This window comes from Panulirus ornatus, chromosome 7, assembly GCF_036320965.1.
Source record: "Panulirus ornatus isolate Po-2019 chromosome 7, ASM3632096v1, whole genome shotgun sequence".
Taxonomy (NCBI): Eukaryota; Metazoa; Arthropoda; class Malacostraca; order Decapoda; family Palinuridae; genus Panulirus; species Panulirus ornatus.
Window position 1 is genome coordinate 35,772,647 of NC_092230.1, and position 26,950 is coordinate 35,799,596.

At 39.6% G+C, this 26,950-nt stretch overlaps 2 protein-coding genes across 2 annotated transcripts in view; one reads left to right on the forward strand and one right to left on the reverse strand.

Moving 5' to 3' along the window:
* The window catches only part of LOC139749523 (RRP12-like protein), a 249,271-nt gene extending 241,111 nt beyond the window's left edge, over window positions 1–8,160 (reverse strand). Inside the window, exon 1 of the mRNA XM_071663484.1 lies at window positions 7,984–8,160. The gene's annotated coding sequence lies outside the window, so the exon portion shown is untranslated. The remainder of the gene's footprint in view (window positions 1–7,983) is intronic.
* Window positions 8,161–8,918: 758 nt separating this feature from the next.
* Window positions 8,919–26,950, forward strand: part of GMF (Glia maturation factor) — a 34,309-nt gene continuing 16,277 nt past the window's right edge. Inside the window, exons 1-2 of the mRNA XM_071663488.1 lie at window positions 8,919–9,550; window positions 24,144–24,234. Of these exons, the coding sequence (XP_071519589.1) occupies window positions 9,548–9,550; window positions 24,144–24,234 (94 nt within the window). The 5' untranslated portion in view covers window positions 8,919–9,547. The remainder of the gene's footprint in view (window positions 9,551–24,143; window positions 24,235–26,950) is intronic.

Below are 26,950 nucleotides of genomic sequence, written 5' to 3' on the forward strand. Positions count from 1 at the left end.
AAATGCTTCAGGACAATATGTGGTGTGAAGTGGTTTGATTGAGTAAACAATAAAAGGATAACAGAGAGCTACAGTAATAGGAAGAGCATGGTTGAAAAACCTGAACTGGGTTTGCTGAAATGGCATGGACATATAGAGAGAATAAGTGAAAGGAAGGTGACAAAGAGATATGTGTCAGAAAAGAAGAGTACAAGGAGAGGAGGGGGTGACAAAATTGGAGATGGAAGGATGGAGTTAAATAGATTATGAGTGCTCGGGGCCTGAGCATGCAGGAAAGCGAAAAGCAACAGGATGGAGTCAATTGGAGACATGTGACATACAGGGAGCAACATATTGTAAATGGACTGAAAAGAGCACATGAAGCAGCAGTGGAGCCTGGTTGTGATAAAAGGCTGTAGTTTTGCTGCATTACACACAAAAGCTAGAGAATGGATATGAGAAAATGAGGCCTATATTTTTTTTTTTTTTTTGGTTGTTCCTGGCACTGGCAATACCTTCCTAACACATGAAATGGCAAACAAGTATGAAAGAAAAAAAACTGAAAATAGAATCATGCAGGGATAATGAGACAATGACTGACATGTTCAATGATTCATTCAAAAGAGATAAATAAGGGATATAAATGCTATGATATAAAAAACAATAGTACTAGTATCATCATTATACTTTGTCACTGTCTCCCACGCTAGTGAGCTAGTGCAAGGAAACAGACGAAAGAATGGCCCAACCCACACACATACACATGTATATACATAAACGCCCACACACACACATATACATACCTATACATTTCAACGTATACATACACAGACATATACATATGCACATATGTATATATACACACGTGCTACCTTCATCCATTCCTGTCGCCATCCCGCCACACATGAAATGGCACCCCCCTTCCCCCAAGCGCAAGGGAGCACTAAGAAAAGAAAAAAAGGCCACATTCGTTCACACTCAGTCTCTAGCTGTCATGTATAATGCACTGAAACCACAGCTCACTTTCCACATCCAGAAACCACAAAACTTTCCATGGTTTACCCAAGACGCTTCACATGCCCTGGTTCAATCCAATGACAGCACCTCGACCCCAGTATACCACATCATTCCAATTCACTCTATTCCTTGCATGACTTTCACCCTCCTGTATGTTTAGTCCACAATTGCTTCAAATCATTTTCACTCTATCCTTCCACCTCCAATTTGGTCTCGAACTTCTCGTTCCTTCCACCTCTGACACATACATCCTTTTTGTCAATCTTTCCTCACTCATTCTCTCCATGTGACCAAACCATTTCAATACACCCTCTTCTGCTCTTTCAACCACATTCCTTTTATTACCACACATCTCTCTTACCCTTTCATTACTTAATAGATCAAACCACCTCACACCACATATCGTCCTCAAACATCTCATTTCCAGCACATCCATCCTCCTCCGCACAACTCTATCTATAGCCCACACCTCGCAACCATATAATATTGTTGGAACCACTATTCCTTCAAACATACCCATTTTAGCTTTCCAAGATAATGTTCTCGACTTCCACACATTTTTCAACGCTCCCAGAACTTTTGCCCCCTCCCCCACCCTATGATTCACTTCTGCTTCCATGGTTCCATCTCCTGCCAAATCCACTTCACTTCCTCCAGTTTTTCTCCATTCAAACTTACCTCCCAATTGACTTGTCCCTCAACCCTACTATGCCTAATATCCTTCCTCTTATTCCCATTTACTCTCAGCTTTCTTCTTTCTCGTACTTTACCAAACTCAGTCACCAGCTCCTGCAGTTTCTCACACGAATCAGCCACCAGCGCTGTATCATCAGCGAACAACAACTGACTCACTTCCCAAGCTCTATCATCCACAACAGACTGCATACTTGCCCCTCTCTCCAAAACTCTTGCATTCACCTCCCAAACAACTCTATCCATAAACAAATCAAACAACCATGGAGACATCATGCACCCCTGCCAAAAAACCTACATTCACTGAGAACCAATCTCTTTCCTCTCTTCCTACACGTACAAAGACCTTACATCCTCGATAAAAACTTTTCACGGCTTCTAACAACTTACCTTCCACACCATATATTCTTAATACTTTCCACAGAGCATCTCTATCAACTCTATCATATGCCTTCTCAAAATCCATAAATGCTACATACAAATTGCAATTGAGTGGGAGATGTATAAAAGAAAGAGACAGGAGGTCAAGAGAAAGGTGCAAGAGGTGAAAAAAAGGGCAAATGAGAGTTGGGGTGAGAGACTATCAGTAAATTTTAGGGAGAATAAAAAGATGTTCTGGAAGGAGGTAAATAAAGTGTGTAAGACAAGGGAGCAAATGGGAACTTCAGTGAAGGGCGCAAATGGGGAGGTGATAACAAGTAGTGGTGATGTGAGAAGGAGATGGAGTGAGTATTTTGAAGGTTTGTTGAATGTGTTTGATGATAGAGTGGCAGATATAGGGTGTTTTGGTCGAGGTGGTGTGCAAAGTGAGAGGGTTAGGGAAAATGATTTGGTAAACAGAGAAGAGGTAGTGAAAGCTTTGCGGAAGATGAAAGCCGGCAAGGCAGCAGGTTTGGATGGTATTGCAGTGGAATTTATTAAAAAAGGGGGTGACTGTATTGTTGACTGGTTGGTAAGGTTATTTAATGTATGTATGACTCATGGTGAGGTGCCTGAGGATTGGCGGAATGCGTGCATAGTGCACAAAGGCAAAGGGGATAAGAGTGAGTGCTCAAATTACAGAGGTATAAGTTTGTTGAGTATTCCTGGTAAATTATATGGGAGGGTATTGATTGAGAGGGTGAAGGCATGTACAGAGCATCAGATTGGGGAAGAGCAGTGTGGTTTCAGAAGTGGTAGAGGATGTGTGGATCAGGTGTCTGCTTTGAAGAATGTATGTGAGAAATACTTAGAAAAGCAAATGGATTTGTATGTAGCATTTATGGATCTGGAGAAGGCATATGATAGAGTTGATAGAGATGCTCTGTGGAAGGTATTAAGAATATATGGTGTGGGAGGAAAGTTGTTAGAAGCAGTGAAAAGTTTTTATCGAGGATGTAAGGCATGTGTACGTGTAGGAAGAGAGGAAAGTGATTGGTTCTCAGTGAATGTAGGTTTGCGGCAGGGGTGTGTGATGTCTCCATGGTTGTTTAATTTGTTTATGGATGGGGTTGTTAGGGAGGTAAATGCAAGAGTTTTGGAAAGAGGGGCAAGTATGAAGTCTGTTGGGGATGAGAGAGCTTGGGAAGTGAGTCAGTTGTTGTTCGCTGATGATACAGCGCTGGTGGCTGATTCATGTGAGAAACTGCAGAAGCTGGTGACTGAGTTTGGTAAAGTGTGTGGAAGAAGATAGTTAAGAGTAAATGTGAATAAGAGCAAGGTTATTAGGTACAGTAGGGTTGAGGGTCAAGTCAATTGGGAGGTGAGTTTGAATGGAGAAAAACTGGAGGAAGTGAAGTGTTTTAGATATCTGGGAGTGGATCTGGCAGCGGATGGAACCATGGAAGCGGAAGTGGATCATAGCGTGGGGGAGGGGGCGAAAATTCTGGGGGCCTTGAAGAATGTGTGGAAGTCGAGAACATTATCTCGGAAAGCAAAAATGGGTATGTTTGAAGGAATAGTGGTTCCAACAATGTTGTATGGTTGCGAGGCGTGGGCTATGGATAGAGTTGTGCGCAGGAGGATGGATGTGCTGGAAATGAGATGTTTGAGGACAATGTGTGGTGTGAGGTGGTTTGATCGAGTGAGTAACGTAAGGGTAAGAGAGATGTGTGGAAATAAAAAGAGCGTGGTTGAGAGAGCAGAAGAGGGTGTTTTGAAGTGGTTTGGGCACATGGAGAGAATGAGTGAGGAAAGATTGACCAAGAGGATATATGTGTCGGAGGTGGAGGGAACGAGGAGAAGAGGGAGACCAAATTGGAGGTGGAAAGATGGAGTGAAAAAGATTTTGTGTGATCGGGGCCTGAACATGCAGGAGGGTGAAAGGAGGGCAAGGAATAGAGTGAATTGGAGCGATGTGGTATACCGGGGTTGACGTGCTGTCAGTGGATTGAATAAAGGCATGTGAAGCGTCTGGGGTAAACCATGGAAAGCTATGTAGGTATATATTTGCGTGTGTGGACGTATGTATATACATGTGTATGGGGGGGGGGGGCCATTTCTTTCTTCTGTTTCCTTGCGCTACCTCACAAACGCGGGAGACAGCGACAAAGTATAATATATAAAATAAAAATCCATTTGCTTTTCTAAGTATTTCTCACATACATTTTTCAAAGCAAACACCTAATCCAAACATTCTCTACCACTTCTGAAACCACACTGCTCTTCCCCAATCTGATGCTCTGTACATGCCTTCACCCTCTCAATCAATACCCTCCCATATAATTTACCATGAATACTCAACAAACTTATACCTCTGTAACATGAGCACTCACTCTTATCCCCTTTGCCTTTGTACAATGGCACTATGCAAGCAATCCGCCAGTCCTAAGACACTTCACCATGAGTCATACATTCATTAAATAGCCTTACCAACCAGTCAACAATACAGTCACCCCCTTTTTTAATAAAGTCTACTGCAATACCATCTAACCCGCTACCTTGCCGGCTTTCATCTTCCGCAAAGCTTTTACCACCTCTTCTCTGTTTACCAAATAATTCTCCCTAACCCTCTCACTTTGCACACCACCTTGACCAAAACACCCTATATCTGCCACTCTATCATCAAACACATTCAAAACCTTCAAAATACTCACTCCATCTCCTTCTCACCCTATATCTGCCACTCTATCATCAAACACATTCAAAAAATTCAAAATACTCACTCCATCTCCTTCTCACATCACCACTACTTGTTATCACCTCCCCATTAGCCCCCTTCATTGAAGTTCCCTTTGCTTCCTTGTCTTACGCACTTTATTTACCTCCTTCCAGAACATCTTTTTATTCTCCCTAAAATTTAATGATGCTCTCTCACCCCAACTCTCATTTGCCCTCTTTTTCACCTCCAGTTGCACCTCTCAGCACATTAACATCCAAAAGTCTCTCTTTTGCGCGCCTGTCAATTAACACGTAATCCAATAATGCTCTCTGGCCATCTCTCCTACTTACATACGTATACTTATGTATATCTCGCTTTTTAAACCAGGTATTCCCAATCACCAGTCCTTTTTCAGCACATAAATCTTTTTTTTTTTTTTCCCCCAAAGGAAGGAACAGAGAAGGGGGCTGGATGAGGATGTTTCCTCAGAGGCCCAGTCCTCTGTTCTTAATGCTACCTCGCTGATGCGGGAAATGGCGAATAGTATGAAAGAAAGAAAGAAAATCTACAAGCTCTTCACCATTTCCATTTACAACACTGAACACCCTATGTATACCAATTATTCCCTCAACTGCCACATTACTCACCTTCGCATTCAAATCTCCGATCACTATAACCCGGTTTTGTGCATCAAAACCACTAACACACTCATTCAGCTGCTCCCAAAACACTTGCCTCTCATGATCTTTCTTCTCATGCCCAGGCGCATATGCACCAATAATCACCCATCTCTCTCCATCAACTTTCAGTTTTACCCATATTAATCGAGAATTTACTTTCTTACATTCTATCACATACTCCCACAACTCCTGTTTCGGGAGTAGAGCTACTCCTTCCCTTGCTCTTGTCCTCTCACTAACCCCTGACTTTACTCCCAAAACACTCCCAAACCACTCTTCCCCTTTACCCTGAGCTTCGTTTCACTCAGAGCCAAAACATCCAGGTTCCTTTCCTCAAACATACTACCTGTCTCTCCTTTTTTCACATCTTGGTTACATCCACATACATTTAGACCCCCAATCTGAGCCTTCGAGGAAGATGAGCACTCCCCGCGTGACTCCTTCTTCTGTTTCCCATTTATGTACATATGTACATAATTCATAGTCTGCCCTTATTCATTCCCGTCGCCACCCCGCCACACATGAAATGACAGCCCCCTCCCCCCACATGTGTGTGAAAGTAGCACTAGGAAAAGACAACAAAGGCCACATTCGTTTACACTTGGTCTCTAGCTGTCATGTATAATGCACCGAAACCATAGCTCCCTCTACACATCCAGGCCCCACAGAACTTTCCATGGTTTACCCAAGATGCTTTACATGCCCTGGTTCAATCCACTGACAGCACATCAACCCCGGTATACCACATTGTTCCAATTCACTCTATTCCTTGCACGCCTTTCACCCTCCTGCATGTTCAGGCCCTGATCACTCAAAAATCTTTTTCACTCCATCTTTCCACTTCCAACTTGGTCTCCCACTTCTCGTTCCCTCCACCTCTGACACATATATCCTCTTGGTCAATCTTTCCTCGCTCATTCTCTCCATGTGACCATACCATTTCAAAACACCCTCTTCAGCTCTCTCAAACTTACTCGATCAAACCACCTCACACCACATATTGTCCTCAAACATCTCATTTCCAGCACATCCATCCTCCTCCGCACAACTCTATCTATAGCCCTTGCCTCGCAACCATATAATATTGTTGAAACCACTGGTCTTTCAAACATACACATTTTTGCTTTCCAACATAAAGTTCTCGAATTCCACACAGACATATACATATATATACACATGTACATAATTCATACTGTCTACCCTTATTCATTCCCGTCGCCACCCTGCCACACGTGAAAATGACAACCCCCTCCCCCCGCATGTGCGCAAGGTAGCTCTAGGAACAGACAACAAAGGCCACATTCGTTCACACTCAGTCTCTAGCTGTCATGTATAATGCACTGAAACCACAGCTCCCTTTCCACATCCAGGCCCCACAAAACTTTCCATGGTTTACTCCAGATGCTTCACGTGCCTTGGTGCAATCCATTGACAGCATGTCGACCCCGGTAAACCACATCGTTCCAATTTACTCAATTCCTTGCACACCTTTCACCTTCCTGCATGTTCAGGTCCTGATCACTCACAATCTTTTCCACTCCTTCTTCCCACCTCCAATTTGGTCTCCCACTTCTCCTCATTCCCTCCACCTCTGACACATACATCCTCTTTGTCAATCTTTCCTCACTCATTCTCTCCATGTGACCAAACCATTTCAAAACACCCTCTTCATTCACACTCTTTACCAAACTCAGTCACCAGCTTCTGCGGTTTCTCACCCGAATCAGCCACCAGCGCTGTATCATCAGCCAACAACAACTGACTCACTTCCCAAGCTCTCTCATCCACAACAGACTTCATACTTTCCCCTTTCCAAAACTCTTGCATTCACCTACCTAACAACCCCATTCATAAACAAATTAAACAACCATGGAGACATCACACACCCCTGTCGCAAACCTACATTCACTGAGAACCAATCACTTTCCTCTCTTCCTACACATACACATGCCTTACATCCTCGATAAAAACATTTCACTGCCTCTAACAACTTGCCTCCCACACCATATATTCTTAATACCTTCCACAGAGCATCTCTATCAACTCTATCATATGCCTTCTCCAGATCCATTAATGCTACATAAAAATCTATTTGCTTTTCTAAGTATTTCTCACATACATTCTTCAAAGCAAACACCTGATCCACACATCCTCTACCACTTCTGAAACCATACTGTTCTTCCCCAATCTGATGCTCTGTACATGCCTTCACCCTCTCAATCAATACCCTCCCATATAATTTTCCAGGAATACTCAACAAACTTATACCTCTGTAATTTGAGCACTCACTTTTATCCCCTTTGCCTATGTACAATGGCACTATGCAAGTATTCCGCCAGTCCTCAGGCACCTCACAAAGGTAGTCTTCATGATACATTCAGAGTAAAAAATATACAATAAGAACACAAAAATGTATTTAACTATAAAATAATTTTGACTAGAAACTAATGCTATGGAGCTGGGGACAGTAAAAAACAAAAAGTTTAGGAATTATAAATGTTTACATTTAATGATCCTTAACACCTTATAACTTACCTTCGAACACAGACCGTGCTCCTTCACACCTTTCCTATAATGACCTCCTGGTCTATATAACGTTAAGAGTATCAATGAAGTCCACGTTTCTGTGATCAGAGTTACACTTATTTACATACGAAGTACGTAACTTTACATGTGGACTGTGTGAGACCTTAGAGATACTAGCCGATGAGTGCCTTCATTGTTAACTCCAGATCATACAACTCTAAATGATAATAAAATATAATGCTATTTTCCTTTAAGATATATGAATTTTATGCACAAATATTTTTTATTTATCATATGTAAAACTAATCTCTATTCTTAAGCCATTTGCAAAAAATCAACAATATATTATTCATTTTATTCTTTTTTATCACCTGGAAAAAAGCCGCTTTGAATTTAGTGCACTGTGACAAACACTTTGAATTCAGATTTCAATGACGATCTGAATCAAATTTCAGATATTGTTAAAACAGAATATTCAAGTATTACCATACCTCATTAATCTGCACAATTTCTCTTTCTAAATTACCTTCGGTCTTAATGCAACCGAAAGGGTAGGGCAGATAATACTTTTATATACATATTTTTTTTTCAATACATGTGATGTATGCATACCGTAGATGATCAAATATTTCTGAATACAATTCATTTCAGTTTGGCCTTGCGATAAAGCATGACAATTTGTTGTTTTTACAAATCTAATTTTGTCTGAGGTGTGATTGTAACTTTTGAGACTTGCAAGACACTTGGTTGCTAATAACCACGCAGGCTCCATCAATTTTCTATTTTCTACATCGACTTTTGTAGCTTGAATAGAGAGGGGAAGAAATCAAGAAAATCTTAGGGCAGGCCGGAAATAGTTTAGAGCCTGCCGTGGTACCATCTGTGAACTTTAATATTCTATGTCAACTTCCTTAGTCAAGGAAAAAAGTTTATACTTTAGATATCTCGTAAACCTCACAGTTCTTTAAATTGTATCTGGTGTTTTGTGGAATGTGTAGCTCTAATGTTTTGGTTATACGTTGGGATTTATCATAAAGTTTTAACAAAGGTCATCATTTAAGTTTTGGGTATTCGCTATTATCTGGTTCCACACTGTCCAGATGGTGATGGGTGGAAGTGTTCGCTGGCCACACAACAGTAACACGCCCATCAATCAAAAAAAATTATATAATCCATATATTTCTTTCTAGACATGAATAATGTGTGATGAATATTGCTACACCATATATGCACATGTACAACGTTAATTAATTTTCGTCATTATTGGACAACAGATGAAATTATCATTGCTTCACAGACTTACAAGGAGTTGATTATCAGAGGCCGAGGGTGGCTGCTGCCCAGGTGGAAATTGTATAAGCGACAAAAATAATCTCATCTTCATGATCTTTCAGAGTTAGGGTTTGTGCTGAGTAACTGATTATCACCCCTGAACTGCTCTGTAAGTAAGTTAAACCTCAGTGGAATTTTAGAATTAGACAACTGAGATAAAGACTTTTGTCTAGTACAACGCTGATCATCTAGAACAACGGTGAACCAGTTTTCTTCTGTACTAGAACTTCAGCTCTGAACCATGGTTAGTCTATTATTTTCTCTTATTCATTTCTCTGTTTGAATCCAAAATAATAAGGCTTTTCTAATATTAGCTTTATATAACTTAGATGGGGACCATATTTTTATCATATAAAATATTAAAGTGTCAGGGACTTAGTGGATTTCTTAATTCTGTTTGAAGTTATGTCCTTATGGGTAAAGTTCCAGTTTAGGGAAACCACTCAAGACCTTTTGGATTTGGTTGGATCACTTGTCAGTTGACTTATACTTTATAGGAGTGAATTAGACTTGGCTCTGTGATTTGAAGAATCTCCTGAAACATTGAATACCACCAAAGAGCTTACATTGAATTTCTTGATGAAACTATGTATTCATCTTTAGAAGCAATAGCGACATATGGAACAAGGGGATTTTTATATGAGGCACCACTACTGATATAAAAAGGATTAAGTGCCACCTGGTGAGATGCATTCACACTGGACTATATTGCTCTAAACACTTCCTTAGTAATACTATCTCTTTTGAAGTTTGCTTTTTATCCCTGAGTAAATTGAGGCCTGCATCAGTTGTCTCTTGTTTGCTTTAGTTTTGCACAGTGCTTCTTCCTTTTCAAAATTAATTGTTTTTCACTTTACTTCAAAAACATATTACTGGAACTGTATTTGTAAAATGGGCAATGGCAGACTGTACAGATACACAAAAGAAATGGGAGTGCAACAAGCAGAATGGGGATCAAAGCAAAATGAACTGTAGAAGATTATACACATGAAAGAGTGTGTAAGAATTACTAGCACAGCAAGAAATAGAAAAGAGGGTAAGTATGCTTGAAGCTAAAGTTTGTTGAAGTAGAAGTTAGCCAGAATGAAGGCAAGGGAAACAAATAGGTTATACCAGTAAAGTGATTCATGATTATGACAATCAAGAATCTCTGTTGAAAATTATTATAGAAAGGAATGAAAAGAAATTAGAAAAAATTGGGTAATAGCATTTGGAATTCAGGAATATAATTTTAGGTCAGTGAAGGAAAGAGAAATATTTGTTTGCAGTGTAGTAAAAGCAGTTTTAGAGACATGTGAAGCGAAGATAGAAATGGACAGTGTAATATGTGTGAAGGCGTGGAAGGTATGATAGGAATAAATATGAGACCCTACCCCTACTTGTTTCCTTTGTTAATCCAAAGATTAAGTAGGACTTATTTAGAAATATTAAGAAGCTACATAATCTAGGGTATGAAGCTGTTAATGTAGGCAATGGTATAACTAAGAAAGAGAGAGAAGATGAAGCTGTATTAAGGACAGAAGAAATCATGTAAGCTACAGAAAAGGGTCAGCACAGAGAGGGCCATACTAGAGATGATAGAACTTTTCCATTAAGTCATCAGTTGAAGAGCAGCCAATCAGGTTATGATTCAGAAGGAAGATTAAATGGAAGAGGATGTAGGGATACGTGAGGAACTAAATAAAAAGTTCAAAAGTGTTTTCATGTTGGAGAACATTATTAGGGAGAAGTTTTGAAAAAACATGGTGATTTCTGTTGAAGATATTAACAGAATACTAAAAGGTCTTGAGCCCTACAATGCTCATAGTTTTGATCAAACTTTACGTGCTGAAGATGTCTGCAGATATGCCAAATGATCCTCTTGAACTATTTGTCAAGATGTCATTGAAGAAGGGCAGAGCACCAAGAGAATTGAAAATGGCAAATATCATCCCTATTTACAATAACGGTGACTAGGAAAAGATGCTGAACTACATATTGGTCACCTTGATGGATGTAGTCTGTTAGAAAACACTGGTCAACAGAATTTTTTCCTTTTTTTTCTTCCCACAAACTGAAAAAGGTGGACCTTATAGTACAACTTACACTGAATTCGAATCTGCTTTTAGATTTTTTTCTATCAGGCATGGTTTCTAAGTGACAGCAATTAAATTTTACAAAAAGTGTATATTATTTATTCATTAATAAGGCTGGTATTACTTAAAAACTTACCTCTGAAATGTATATTTGGCCTCTGGAACATCCCTCCTCTGTGTCCAGCAGTAATTTGCCAACATAGAGGGGCTCCACTTTCTTTGGTACCACTTTTTCATGTATTAATATCAGATCATTTACATCACAGTAGTTTTCTGATCAGTGATTCTCCCAAAAATCTCTGCAAACTCTTAAATGACATGCAGTTTTTTTCAACTTCATGTAGCTCTTCATCGAACTTTTCATCTCAAAGCAGTTCCCTGATCTGTGGTCCTACAAATATACCCTCCTTAATTTTTGCATCATTGATTCTGAGAATTTACTTCTCAAATATGTGAATCCATGGCCAGTTTCATCTATACCTTTGACGAAGATCTTTGTCAGCCCAAGCTTAATGTGCAAAGGAGGCAGATAAATTTTCTCAGGATCAACAAGAGGAGGATGGATGACATTCTTCTTCCATGGAGTCAGTGGTGTTGGTTTTGGCCACATTTTCTTTACATAATGATTTTTCTAGTCTCGGCTGTCCCATTCTCAGAGGAAACAACAGAACTTCGTATAACCAAGTTGCATTCTGAGTAAAAGTTCCACAACCTTTATATCACCACATACATTCCACTTAAAGTCCCCATACTTAATTTTTTCCAAAAAGCTTCATTTTATCACATGATTCCTTCATGTTAGCTGTGTAAGTCAGAGGAATAGAGGGGAACTTATTTCTGTTGTGGAGTAGAACTGCTTTCAAGCTTACTTTTGATGAGTCAATAAACAAGTGCCACTCATCTTTGTTATATTCATTGCCAAGTGCCTTCATAACAGAACAAACATCATTGCAAAACACTAGACCATCTTCAATGGAGAAAAATTCTTTGAAAACAACATGGCAATCATGATAAAAACAAACATTAGTTTCATTCTAGAGAAGATCCCAGCCCTTTAACCTGGAACCCAAAAGTTCAGCTTGCTTCTTAGAAGAATTTAAAAGTGGTTCACTTGAAGAACAGCTTACTTCAAATATTGGATCCATATTGTCCTGTACTTGGTCTAATTTCTCATTACTAAACTCATTGTCACTCAGTGTCATGTTTCTTGGAGGCTCTGGCACAGGTAATTCCTGACTGTGAGGTACTGGCATCATAGCAGACGGTAAATTAGGGTATTTAACAATATGCTTGGATTTTTGATGTTATACTATTTATATTTGTCAGGCAGAAGTAGCAATCCATAGCATGATCTTTGGGTTCTCTCCAAACCATAGGAATGGCAAAAGGCATATGACGTGAACCTTTTGCCCATGCTGTGAGAAACCGTACACATGTGACACAACAAATATAGGGGCCCAACTTTTATCCTGGTCACCCACTTTACAACCAAAGCAATGCTCATAGCACTTTTTAATGAGGGGTGTGAAAGAAAGTATTTGTGACACTTGAATACATAAAAGCACAGTCTGTCAAGAAGAGTGGAAGACACTGTTTACATAGTTCTAGCCTGCAGCTGACAGAGAACTGCTACTCAGGAGTGGGCACTGTTTGAATGTCCCAACATTTCCAGTTGTGTTTCTGTAGGCCCCTGGCAACTCATTTACGTAGGCTTGTGCTTTCAAAAAGAAGCTATTGCACTTCACAAAGAATGAAAATAGCTGTGTTTGTTAAACTTTTTTTCTTTCAAATGCTCTGTAGAGCACTGGTACATATGAACTGTACGGAATGATATGCGAGTATGCTGGGACAAAAAACAGTGGGTGATAAAGAAATTCTGGAAACATACTTGAATTCAGTGTGCAGAAATACATATGAAACAATTATTTTTTTCATGGGACAAAATCTTTGTTGACCAGTGTAATCAGAAAGCGGTAATTTTCTAAGTGAGCCATTGCATGGTTCTAGGGAAAGGAGGTCTTTTGTAATGAACCTGTTCAATTTCTATGAGAGAGTGAGCTCTGTCTTAGACAAAAGGGAAGGTTGGGTGGATTGTATCTGGATTACCAGAAAGCATTTTATGCTGTACATCATGGGAGCTGATTAAGAAGCTAGAACTCCAGGTATGAATAACAAGGAGACTCCATCAATGTATAGTTTACCATAAAGGAAGATTACTTGAACTTACAAAGGGACCTTGATAGGCTCCAAAGTTGGTCTGATACATGGTTGATGACTTTCAGCCCAGGTAAATGTAAAGTAATGAGAATGTTGAGCTGCAAAAGAAGACTATGATTTGATTATTATCTAGCAGGAATCTATGAGTGAGAGAGACTTAGGAGGTGTCATCATCCCTGACTTTTCATCAGGGACCTACCTTATAATTGTTAAGGAGTCCATCTATTTATTAGCAAATATTATAATTGAATTTAAGTTCATAAATAAGGAGATATTCAGTAAGCTGTTCACATCCTTCATAAGGATAAAACTGAAATATAATTCTAAAGTTTTATTGCCAAAGTATTCTTGCTTTACCTTAAGAAGTACAAGGAGCTAATGGAAAAGGTTCAAAAGAGAGCAACAAAGATAGTACCTGAATCAAGATAGTTGTGTTATGAGGAAAGATTTGAAACCTTAGATTTGCCCACCCTCGAAAAGAGAAGGGTGATGGGTGACCTGATCACAACCTTTCCATTTTTTCAACAATGATGATGTAGACAGTGAACAATTCTTTGAGAGATGTAGAGATAGAACAACCAGAGGACATAGCATGAAATTAAGCATGAAACTTGTTAAAAAGATATGAAGAAGTACTCTTTTAGTATAAGAATTAAGGATGAATGGAAAAGAATTGGTGAAGATATGATAAATGCAAATAGCATAAAGAAAATCTAAAGGTATGATGGAAAATGTTTGAGAAATGAGGCTCCATGGATGTAAGATTGACCATGCCATACAGTGTCGACAGGTAATGTCAAATAGGCAAATGCCTATTTTACAGAGACCTGGAAGCATTGCATTACATCAGGTTGAATATCATAAAGCAAAAATGTAATATATTGTCGATATAAACATAAATATCATTAGTTGACTGGGTCTCCTACAGTATTAAGGGTGTGTTTCACAGACTCTACTGTATTTGGTGGAATTTGGCAGTGTTTGGAAAGGGATGCTGTTCTCCTTCAGTCTGTTGAACACCATCTGTCTTGTACTTCTCTTTGAAACCCAATTTAGTGATATTCTCACTGGCCCCTGTTTCTTATCCAACTATAATCTCCATTCATGATTCCTCTTCATAGGTGGGGTCTGTGCTTATTCCAACATCAGCACACCTGTTGCATGCCTCCAGGACCTCGAGTCCCCACACTTTGATGTTTATGTGGCTCAAGGTCTGTCTCCCAATTACCATACTTTTCCTTTGTTTCACCTACTGCTCTCCTGATTCTACAAAATTTTTTATCTTTTTCTAACTCGCTAAGCTCCTGCCATGAGATTGTGGCATCCTGTACCCCTTAAGCTGAGATACCCTACCTATTTAAATTTTCACCTTAAGTAATGGTGGGGGATTGAGGCCCCTCATGCTCTCTATTCCCAATGATTTACAGCAAATTATCTCCCTCCCTACCCATATTCCTGACCACTGGACCAGATTTTTACCTCTAATCCTTCAATTTGTACTATACTGTCTCACCCCAATTGGTTATCCTGACCACACTCATAAATATATAATGGCACTTCCGCACTTCCCCCTCTAGAAGCCCCTTCTAAATGTAAATATTTGCACCTCAACAGAGCTAACTGGAATAACATATGAAAATTCTTTTCTGACTTTCCTTGGGTAAATTACTGTATCTTATGTACTAATGTTTCTGTCTCCATCAAATACATAGTAGAGATTATTTTTGCTGGAATGGAAGCATTTATCCCCTCTTCCTCAAAGACGACCTCTTCCAAACTCATGGTTCAACCATTCCTGTTCTGAGGCCATTCAGGGAATGGATGAGGCATATCAGGGTTGGAAAACTATCCTTCCTCTGACACCCATTCATCATATGTCACTGCCTGTAATTACTGGAAGTATGTTATCCATGAGGCATAGAGTTCCTTTATTCAGAGGAAGTGTGATAACCTTTCCTCTTCATCCTCTGGTAGGTCTTTCTGGTCTTTAGCTTAGGGCATTGTTAACAACCTCTGTCATTCTACCATTCATTCACTTTTCTGTTCTGGTGGTACTGTAGTTGTCTCTCCTGTTGATATCTCAGTGGGGAAGAAGAATCTGGTTAAGTTTAATGCCTCCAAGTCCCAGTTTCTGTTCATCTGTCTTATCAAAAATTCTTCACAACTTTCTTCTCTCTTTTGATTGTTTTGTAATACCGCCCCTTAACTTAATGAAAATACTTGGTATTAGTGTGACATCCACTCTTTGGTTCCTGTTTCTCCTCTAACTCTACCTTAGATGACTCTAACATTCCTTATTCCCCTAATACTGCTCATACTAATCCTATGCCCATTCCCTTAATCTTTTTTCAGACTGGCCAAAAAGTGCTTCTTTCTCAGGACACAAACAAGGCTTATGGTCCTGATGGCATCCATCCTCAATGTGCCTCTGAACTTGCACCTGTACTTGCTCGTCTTTTCTGTTTCTGTTTAAAAACAGAACTTTTCCTTCTTCTTGGAAGCATGCATTGGTACATCCTATCCCTTAGAAGGATGATCATTCTAACCTCTGCAACTATCATTCCGTTGCTTTGCCATCTACCGTTTCCAAAGCCTTTGGATACCTCTTCAACTCCCATATCCTCAAACATCTTGAATCTCAGTCTTCTCTTTGATCATCAGTATGGCTTCCATAAGACAAGATCCAGTGGTGATATTCTTTTTTATCTTACTAATGTCTGGTTACAGTCCCTAAAAGATTTTGGGAAGTCTTTTATAGTTGCCCTTGATATACATTCAAAGCTTTTAATAGGGTATGGCAATAGGGTCTCAGCTCCCCTCTTTTAGGTTTCCTCCTTCACTTTGCCCCTTCACATCTAGCTTCCTCTTTGGCCAATGTATCTCCATGGTTGATGATGAATCAGCCTCTCCTTCTTTCTCCATTAATAGCAGTGACCCTTAAGGTTCTTTCATATTTCCTACACTATTTCTTCTTTTTATCAACAATTCCTTTTTTCCACAAATAATCAAATGCGCTCATACGGTGATTACTCAACATTGCATTCCTCCATATTCCTCATTTCTGCTCCTTCTTATCTCACTCAGTCTGCATCTCATCCTGACACATCTTCTTCCATAAACTCGGACTTGGACAGGATATCTCAGTGGGGAAGACAAAATCTGGTTTAAGGTTAATGCCTTCAAGTCTCAGTTTCTGCCTATCTCTTTGTCAAATATTCCTCACAACTTTCTATCTTCTTTCAGTGGTTCTGTAATTACACCCATTGACTCAGTGAGCACACCTGATATTACTGTAACACCCACTCTATCTTGGAAACTCCACATTATGGAAATAGTTAAATCTTCCTCTGAGAAACTTGGAGTCCTGTTTAGATGTCAAAATCTCTTTTCCAAACAGTAGCTCCTTTTATGCAAAGGGTTTGATCTATCCTTGTGTGAAGTACTGCTCCCACATCTGGTGTGGTTGAAGCTCCATATCCTTACTTGACAGAATTGAGTCGAAAGCAATTCAGCATATAAACTCTCCCAGGCTTACTTCATAACTACATCTGTGTGCCCTGTGTTGCAATGTTGGCTCACTTTCCCTCTTCTTTGGTTTTTGCTCCCAAGAGCTGACTGCTTGTCTGCCTCCATCACTAGCTAGACCATGCAATACTCAGCAAGCTGCTGCATCACATGAGTACTGTGAGGCCATTAGCAACACTAGGATGGGCTGTTTTGATGACAGTTTCTTTCTGTACACATCAAAGCTTTTGAGCTTTCCACCCTCTCACGTCTTCCCAATAACTGTAACCGGGCACATTTTGAAAGACAGGTTTTTACTTCTTCCAAAATTTGTAAGTACTTTCCCTTGTGTCCTCTTTTTTGTTTTTCATTTACCTTTCTATATTTAAGCTAAGGCCCAGCCTTTTTTGGACTTTATTCCATGACTGAATCCTCCAAAGTAAGAAAGAAAAAAATCATAAATAACCTCTGCAGTGAGATGTACAAGAAGTCCAAAAGTGTTGTTTCCAGTTCCATAAGTTATTCTGTGGTACCCCTAAAGAAGCATTTTACCTTTTTGTTGAAAACTTTGTTGTTGTCCCCATAAGTATTTGTGCCCCCATGCCCCCCCTAATTGTAGCCTAACTAACAAGTGTAAATTATCAATGTTGGTATCTTATAATTTTACCCATCAGTGGTATGTTTGTTATATTGCATTTGTTACCAAAATAATGATTACATGCTACAGATGTGAAATTTGTGGGTGAAAATCACTTCCACATCCAGTAATGGAACTACCCTTTCATTCTGCAATATTATGTGAATCCCATGAAGTTGGAAGGGCTTTGAGAGTATCAGGGAAGATTGTGATGTTAAATATGATTATTTTTGTACCAACATAAAAACAAGACCTAACCAAACTTATCATGAGCTGGGTAAGGTTAGGGGTTTGCTAAATTAACAGAGTATTCTGCATCTTGTATATATGTGTATGAGGCTGCAACAGTAAGAACCCAAACTTACATTAAAAAGCTTTTAAATTAAATTGACATCAGGTATGTATTACATTATGAGGTAACGTCTTACTTTGGGCATGCCTCCTTTCAAAAGAAGATTCCATTAGATTTTTTTATGGACTGGTTGTATTTCTTGTGGATATTTCATTAAGACCAGAGAGTTTTTGTCTTGATATTAAGTCTGTAGTGGCAGGGGTTATGAAGATCTGGGGAAAATTTAGGATTGTATCCTTGGGGATAGGGGAGAAAGAATACTTCCCATGCATTCCTCATGTGTGATAGAAGGCGACTATAGGAGACGGGAGCGGGGGGGGCTAGAAACCCTCCCCTCCTTGTATTTTAACTTTCTAAAAGGAGAAACAGAAGGAGTCATGCAGGGAGTGCTCATCCTCCTCAAAGGCTCAGATTGGGTTGTATAAATGTGTGTGGATGTAACTAAGATGAGAAAAAAGGAGAGGTAGTATGTTTGAGGAAAGGAACCTGAATGTTTGGGCTGAGTGAAACGAAGCTCAAGGGTAAAGGGGAAGAGTGGTTTGGGAATGTCTTGGGAGTAAAGCCAGGGGTTAGTGAGAGGACAAGAGCAAGGGAAGGAGTAGCACTAGTCATGAAACAGGAGTGGTGGGAGTATGTGATAGAGTTAAGAAAGTAAACTTTAGATTGATATGGGTAAAACTGAAAGTGGATGGAGAGAGATGGGTGATTATTGGTGCATATGCACCTGGGCATGAGAAGAAAGATCACGAGAGGCAAGTGTTTTGGGAGCAGCTGAGTGAGTGTGTTAGTAGTTTTGATGCACGAGACTGGGTTATAGTGATGGGTGATTTGAATGCAAAGATGAGTAATGTGGCAGTTGAGGGAATAATTGGTGTACATGGGATGTTCAGTGTTTTAAATGGAAATGGTGAACAGCTTGTAGATTTATGTGCTGAAAAGGACTGATGATTGAGAATACCTGGTTTAAAAAGGGAGATATACATAAATATACATATGTAAGTAGGAGAGATGGCCAGAGAGCATTATTGGATTATGTGTTAATTGATAGGCACGAAAAAGAGAGACTTTTGGATGTTAATGTGCTGAGAAGTGCAACTGGAGGGATGTCTGATCATTATCTTGTGGAGGCGAAGGTGAAGATATGTAGAGGTTTTCAAAAAAGAAGAGAGAATATTCGGGTGAAGAGAATGGTGAGAGTAAGTGAGCTTGGGAAGGAGACTTGTGTGAGGAAGTACCAGGAGAGACTGAGTATAAAATGGAAAAAGGTGAGAACAAAGGACATAAGGGGAGTGAGGGAGGAATGGGATGTATTTAGGGAAGCAGTGATGGCTTGCACAAAAGATGCTTGTGGCATGAGAAGCATGGGAGTTGGGCATATTAGAAAGGGTAGTGAGTGGTGGGATGAAGCAGTAAGATTATTAGTAAAAGAGAGAGGCATTTGGATGATTTTTGTAGGGAAATAATGCAAATGACTGGGAGATGTATAAAAGAAAGAGGCAGGAGGTCAAGAGAAAGGTGCAAGAGGTGAAAAAGAGGGCAAATGAGAGTTGGGGTGAGAGAGTATCATTAAATTTTAGGGAGAATAAAAAGATGTTTTGGAAGGAGGTAAATAAAGTGCATAAAATAAGGGAACAAATGGGAACATCAGTGAAGGGGGCTAATGGGGAGGTGATAACAATTAGTGGTGATGTGAAGAGATGGAGTGAGTATTTTGAAGGTTTGTTGAATGTGTTTGATGATAAGAGTGGCAGATATAGGGTGTTTTGGTTGAGGTGGTGTGCAAAGTGAGAGGGTTAGGGAGAATGATTTGGTAAACAGAGAAGAGGAGTAAATGCTTTACGGAAGATGAAAGTCGGCAAGGCAGCGGGTTTGGATTTTATTGCAGTGGAATTTATTAAAAAAGGAGGTGACTGTGTTGTTGATTGGTTGGTAAGGTATTAAATGTATGTATGAATCATGGTGAGGTGCCTGAGGACTGGCAGAATGCTTGCATAGTGCCATTGTACAAAGGCAAAGGGGATAAGAGTGAGTACTCAATTTACAGAGGTATAAGTTTGTTGAGTCCTCCAGGGAAATTATATGGGAGGGTATTGATTGAGAGGGTGAAGGCATGTACAGAGCATCAGATTGGGGAAGAGCAGTGTGGTTTCAGAAGTTGTAGAGGATGTGTGGATCAGGTGTTTGCTTTGAAGAATGTATGTGAGAAATACTTAGAAAAGCAAATGGATTTGTATGTAGCATTTATGGATCTGGAGAAGGCATATGAAAGAGATGCTGTGTGGAAGGTATTAAGAATATATGGTGTGGGAGGCAAGTTGTTAGAAGCAGTGAAAAGTTTTTATTGAGGATGTAAGGCATGTGTACGAGTAGGAAGAGAGGAAAGTGATTGGTTCTCAATGAATGTTGGTTTGAGGCAGGGGTGTGTGATGTCTCCATGGTTGTTTAATTTGTTTATGGATAGGGTTGTTAGGGAGGTGAATGCAAGAGTTTTGGAAAAAGGGGCAAGTATGCAGTCTGTTGTGGATGAGCGAGCCTGGGAAGTGAGTCACTTGTTGTTCGTTGGTGATACAGTGCTAGTGGCTGATTTGGGTGAGAAACTACAAAAGCTGGTGACTGAGTTTGGTAAAGTGTGTGAAAGAAGAAAGCTGAGAGTAAATGTTATTAGGTACAGTAGGGTTGAGGGACAAGTCATTTGGGAGATAAGTTTGAATGGAGAAAAACTGGAGGAAGTGAAGTGTTATAGATATCTGGGAGTGGATTTGGCAGCAGATGGAACCATGGAAGCGGAAGTGAATCATAGGGTGGGGGAGGGGATGAAAGTTCTGGGAGCATTGAAAAATGTGTGGAAGTCAAGAAAGTTATCGTGGAAAGCAAAAATGGGCATGTTTGAAGGAATAGTGGTTCCATCAATGTTATATGGGTGCGAGGCATGGGCTATAGATAGAGTTATGCGGAGGAGGGTGGATGTGCTGGAAATGAGATGTTTCAGGACAAAATGTGGTGTGAGGTGGTTTGATCGAGTAAGTAATGAAAGGGTAAGAGAGATACGTGGTAATAAAAAGAGTGTGGTTGAGAGAGCAGAAGAGGGTGTTTTGAAATGATTTGGTCACATGAAGAGAATGAGTGAGGAAAGATTGACAAAGAGGATATATATATGTCAGAGGTGGAGGGAACGAGGAGAAGTGGGAGACCAAATTGGAGGTAGAAGATGGAGTGAAAAAGATTTTGAGTGATCAGGGCCTGAACATGCAGGAGGGTGAAAGGCGTGCAAGGAATAGAGTTAATTGGAACAATGTGGTATACTGGGGTTGACATGCTGTCAGTGGATTGAACCAGGGCATGTTAAGCATCTGGGGTAAACCATGGAAAGTTTTGTGGGGCCTGGATGTGGAAAGGGAGCTGTGGTTTCGGTGCATTATACAAGACAGCTAGAGACTGAGTGTGAACGAATGTGTCCTTTGTTGTCTTTTTCCTAGCACTGCCTCGCACACATGCGGGGGAGGGGATTGTCATTTCATGTGTGGCGGGGTGGCGACGGGAATGAATAAGGGCAGACAGTATGAATTATGTACATGTGTATATAAGTCTGTGTGTGTATATATATGTATACGTTGAGATGTATAGGTATGTATATGTGCACGTGTGGACATGTATGTATATACATGTGTTATGTGGGTGGGTTGGGTCATTCTTTCGTCTGTTTCCTTGTGCTACCTCGCTAATGCGGGAGACAGCGACAAAGTATAATAAATATAATATAAATATATGCTAAAGGAATATGATGTATCATATTTATATTCTGAATATCCATGCTGTTATTGAGGATAAGATCTTATAATGATGATGTATTAGCCCATCTGATACAAGTGAGGTCATTGACATGCAGGTATAGGAAATTTTCCGGTATTCACTGTAAAAGCTTGTTTTTCCAGGACTCTGTTTCCAGGAGAATCCAAATTCCCCGAGTTAGTCTCTTTGTAATTTAGATACCCCATAATTACTACTAAACAATTTTTGAGAAACGCATGTTTTAATGTTTGTGTAATTTAGATACCCCATAATTACTATGAAACAATTTTTGAGAAAAGCATGTTTTAATGCTTCATGTGCCATCCTGATTGTTCCTTTATCATCATTGTACAGTTCCACATTAAATTTTTTGAAGGATTTTATGTTATAAGCACCTCCATGAACTTCTTTCCTACAATATTTTCTTTCCCCTTTGTAATGTTTTAAGGAATCATCTCTATGTATTTTCTGACTTAAAGGTCTCCCTTATTAGAAGAGCCAATCTTCCACTTCCTCTGTTTTCCCATTCCCTCTTTTCTATCATGTATTTCCCTGGACAGAACAGGCGGGATCTTATATCTTTAATAAGCTGTCACCACAGGTCCAGTAACATCAGATCCTTGAACTGATTACTGTTTCTTTAATTTCCTCTCTTGTTGTGGCAACTCCTGGTCTTTCATTTTAAAAGTTTCCCATAACATCTCCAAACATTTGTTCTCTTTTGGTTCTACTTTCATATCTACCTTTTGTCTCTTCCTTGTAGATCTTGTTCTGAATGACTAGTATTGGTATATGCTTTTGAGTCCATACTAGACTGTAGTCCAATTTGAAACAAAAACTCTAAACAGTACATGGCTATGGTAGTTTTTGTTGACACGTGTGTCCTTCCTTTCCTGTCCAGTTTCTCTGCCTTCTTCAAGACCTGATTTTTTTTGGCTCAAGCAGTGCTAGAGGTCTGGGATTGATTCCCTAGAGTAATACAGTACCAGTAATGAACCATAAAATAGCCTTTCATGGGAAGTTAAAGCTTTTACTGACACTGACAGTATTGCCTTTTGGTAATGCTAAAATTGTACTCTCTTTTATCAAGTCAGGGTGGCACTTTTATAAAGAAAAACTTAGCTACACTTTGATCACTTCCCTAGCATTAGTCACTGGCTCTCATTAAAATTAGATCTTGAAAAAGTGCAACAAAAAAAAAAAATCCCTGGAGTTAGCAAAACTCTTGGAGATTTGATTTGAACCTTGTAAACTTTCACTCCTAAGTCCTTTTATACTCCCAGAATTTGGCACACTCATCTTCTGCCATACTCATTCATAATAGGCTTCATGAGCTGTGGACCATACAAAATGAAAAAACAGGGAACGTGGGTTTGCGATGATGCTTGCAGGACTGACTGCAGAAGCAAGATATACAAGTTTTGAAGATTGAAAACCTCATTTATTTGAAAATGTTCCATGAAAAGGCCTTTCCTGGTTTTCTTTTCCTGCTATGCCTTTGCCTTCTTTTTGTAAGGAATAATTTTTCTCTACCTCCTGTGACTACCCTGAGTTGGCACCTGTGATCTGTAAGTTGCGACACCAGCACATTTGTTGAGGAGGGCATTGATGACATCAGCCTGATGGTGGTTATTGTTTGGCTGAAAGTGGGCCTGATTAACAAGGAAGCAGTTTCAACAACCCCTAGGGTCATTAGTAAAGGGTGAGTGAAGGCTACTGCCTCCTTACATGAGGGCTGGAAGGGTCCTGACCCATATATTCCTAGGGAATATATCTCATGCTTACAGGACACCACTTTAGAGAAAAAAAAAGTTTTTGCTATCTTCAAAACATCTTTTCTCATGTAAATTTGTGTTACTTAATAATTGAAACAACTTTTCTTAATGTAAAGAAAGTTGATAAAATCAAATATTGTATCAAGCCTGTGCAAGGGAAGTAGACAATTATCCTCCCCTTTTCAAGTATCTTACTTTGATAAAGGTGTTATTTATATTGAATTTTTTGTCCATAGAATGGGGTAATGTGCTTGGTTACATCTGGGATAAAGTTCCTACCCTGTGATGTTTAGCAAAACTGGTTGAGTGTAACTGAGTATGGTATGCTAAAGTTGGTCTTTTTATTTTATTTTGCTGTGAATTAGCTTGCTTTGTTGTAGCTTCAAATTATTCTTCACTATGTGTAAGATGATCAGTTTGATGCAAGATCTCATATTCATTTTTACCATGTGTACAATACCTGAAACTAATTGTATGTTTTTTGTCAGAGTCTGCAGTTGTGTACCATAAACCCAGGATTAAAGGAAGTCCTCCGGAAATTCAGATTTCGCCGTGCCACAACCAATGCTGCTGTCATAAGTAAATCATGGCATGTTTTTACCACTTCAGTATGTTCTCAGTTTTACCCTTAAATTCTTTCATTATGGATACACAGAGATTCATGTTGAAGTGGGTAATACTAAAGGAAACGTGTGCTTTCTTAATACTGGATATTTTCCTTACCTTATCAAAGAAAGTGAGTTGCAATATTCAAAATTTAGCAGTGTCTGATATGTAACTGTAGATTTTTAACCTTACCTTGTGAAAGGAGAAGTTTTGAATTTTCAACATCCTTCACTTTCTGTTATGTGAACTTAGATGTTCAACATTTTATTATTCAACAAACTTTCTTTCCCAAGTGAATCAAACTGGCTTACTTAGACTGACATATTCTTCCCAACTGTGATCCACAACTCACAAAAAACAATTAGTCATCTCAAATACTTTTGATACATTTTCCATTTACACTAATTTTAGTATATTCTATATAATTGTACAAATCTCAGTTGCTTGAAGTTCAGTTCAATGGTTTGTAATGTATTTAAAGGGATAGGGACCAAAGTCTCCTAATAATGCATCAAATATTGCCCTTAAAGTCTGCTAAAACTCCACAAAAAAATTCACAGACAAATCATATGTAATATGTAAGGACAGTCAGGAAAGACTAACTATAATATACTTATTCAGAAAAGTAGTTATAAAAATTGATGGTAGAGGTGGAAATGCCATGTATCAGGAAGGCTTAGATTGACTTGAGCTGAAAACATTCAACCTGTATATGGCGAATGGTATGGTGAGAAGACAGGGAATTGACATTTTGCTTCTCAGTAAACCATACCCTTACTTCACCAACAGCATTTTCACTAACTACCATCATCACCACTGCCACCAAAAACCACTACCACCATCTTCAAACATCACCACCATCACCAAACATTAAATCCACCACCTGCACCAAACCACAGTACCCCCTCCAAATATCAAATCACCACCACCAGACTACATAAACACCAAATATTAACATCACCACTACCATCAAACATTAACACAACCAAACCACACCAGCACCAAACCTCACCACCAAACATCACCACAAACACCAGAAACAACATAAATCACCTTACCTCACTTACCATCACCATATAACACCAAAAACAACCACCTTTATTGCCAAACATCATGACCACCAGCAAACACCACCCATACCACCATCACCAAACTCCACTACCAGGTCTAGATAATACAAGAGGATGGAAGGACTCATGGCTTTAGTAGAAAAGGCAGGGAAGTGAGGTTTGTTTCTTTCTGTCTTTTTCAGTATGGAAGATAATAGAAAGTATTGAAAGATGTTGGAGAGATGTGGAAGAATCAATTAGAATAACATGGAAATGTGCTTCAGAAAATTTTCTGTACTGGAAGGGATTTCCATTAGATGGTTACATCCACAGACATTTACACACCCTTGCCTGAGCCTTCAAGGGGGATTAGCACTCCCTGCCTGGCTTTTTTTTTATTTCCTCTTTTAGAAATTGAAATACAAGAATGGGAGTGGGTGTTCCAGTTACCCCCTCTCCTGCCCCCTTTAGTTGCCTTTAGGTGGAATTCTTTCTCCCATGGATGTGGATAGGGAGCTGTGGTTTCGATGCATTACATATGACAGCTAAAGACTGAGTGTGAATGAATGTGGCCTTTTTTTTGTCTGTTTTCTTGGTGCTACCTTGCTGAAGCAGGGGGTAGCAATGCTTTTCCGAAAAACTGTGGGGGCGCAGTAGTGCCAGTAATAGGTGAAGGCAAGCATGAACATATACATGTGTTTCTATATGTATATGTCTGTGCATGTGTATGTATATATATGGGTATATAAATGGATGGGTCATTTATCGTCTGTTTCCTGGCACTACTTAGCTGATGCAGGAAACAGTGATCATGTGTTTGTTTTGAAGAATTTATGTGAGAAATACTTAGAAAAACATATGGATTTGTTTCTAGCACTGATGGATCTGTAGAAAGCATATGATAGAGTTGATAGAGATGCTTTGTGGAAGGTTTTACGAGTGTATGGTGTGGGAAGTAAGTTGCTAAAAGCAGTGAAAAGTTTTACCAAGGATGTAAAGCATGTGTTGGAAGGCAAGAAAGTGATTGGTTCCCAGTGAGTGTTGGTTTGCAGCAGGGGTGCGTGATGTCTCCATGGTTGTTTAATTTGTTTGTGGGTGGGGTGGTTAGGGAAGTGAACGCAAGAATTTTGGAGAGAGGGGCAAGTATGCAGTCTCTTGTGGATGAGAGGGCTTGGGGAGTGAGTCGGTTGTTGTTCGCTTATGATACAGCACAGATGGCTGATTCGGGTGAGAAACTGCAGAGGTTGGTGACTGAGATTGGAAAAATTTGTGAAAGAAGAAAGTTGAGAGTAAATGTGAATAAGAGCAAGGTTATTAGGTTCAGTAAGGCTGAGGGACAAGTTAATTGGGAGGTAAGTTTGAATGGAGAAAAACTGGAGGAAGTGAAGTGTTTTAGATATCTGGGAGTGGACTTAGCAGTGGATGGAACCATGGGAGCAGAAGTGTGTCACAGGGTGGGAGGAGGGGGTGAAGGTTCTAGGAGTGTTGAAGAATGTGTGGAAGGCGAGAACATTATCTCGGAGAGCAAAAATGGTTATGTTTGAAGGAATAGTGGTTCCAACAATGTTATATGGTTGTGAGGCATGGGCTATAGATAGGGCTGTGTGGAGGAGGGTGGATGTGTTGGAAATGAAATGTTT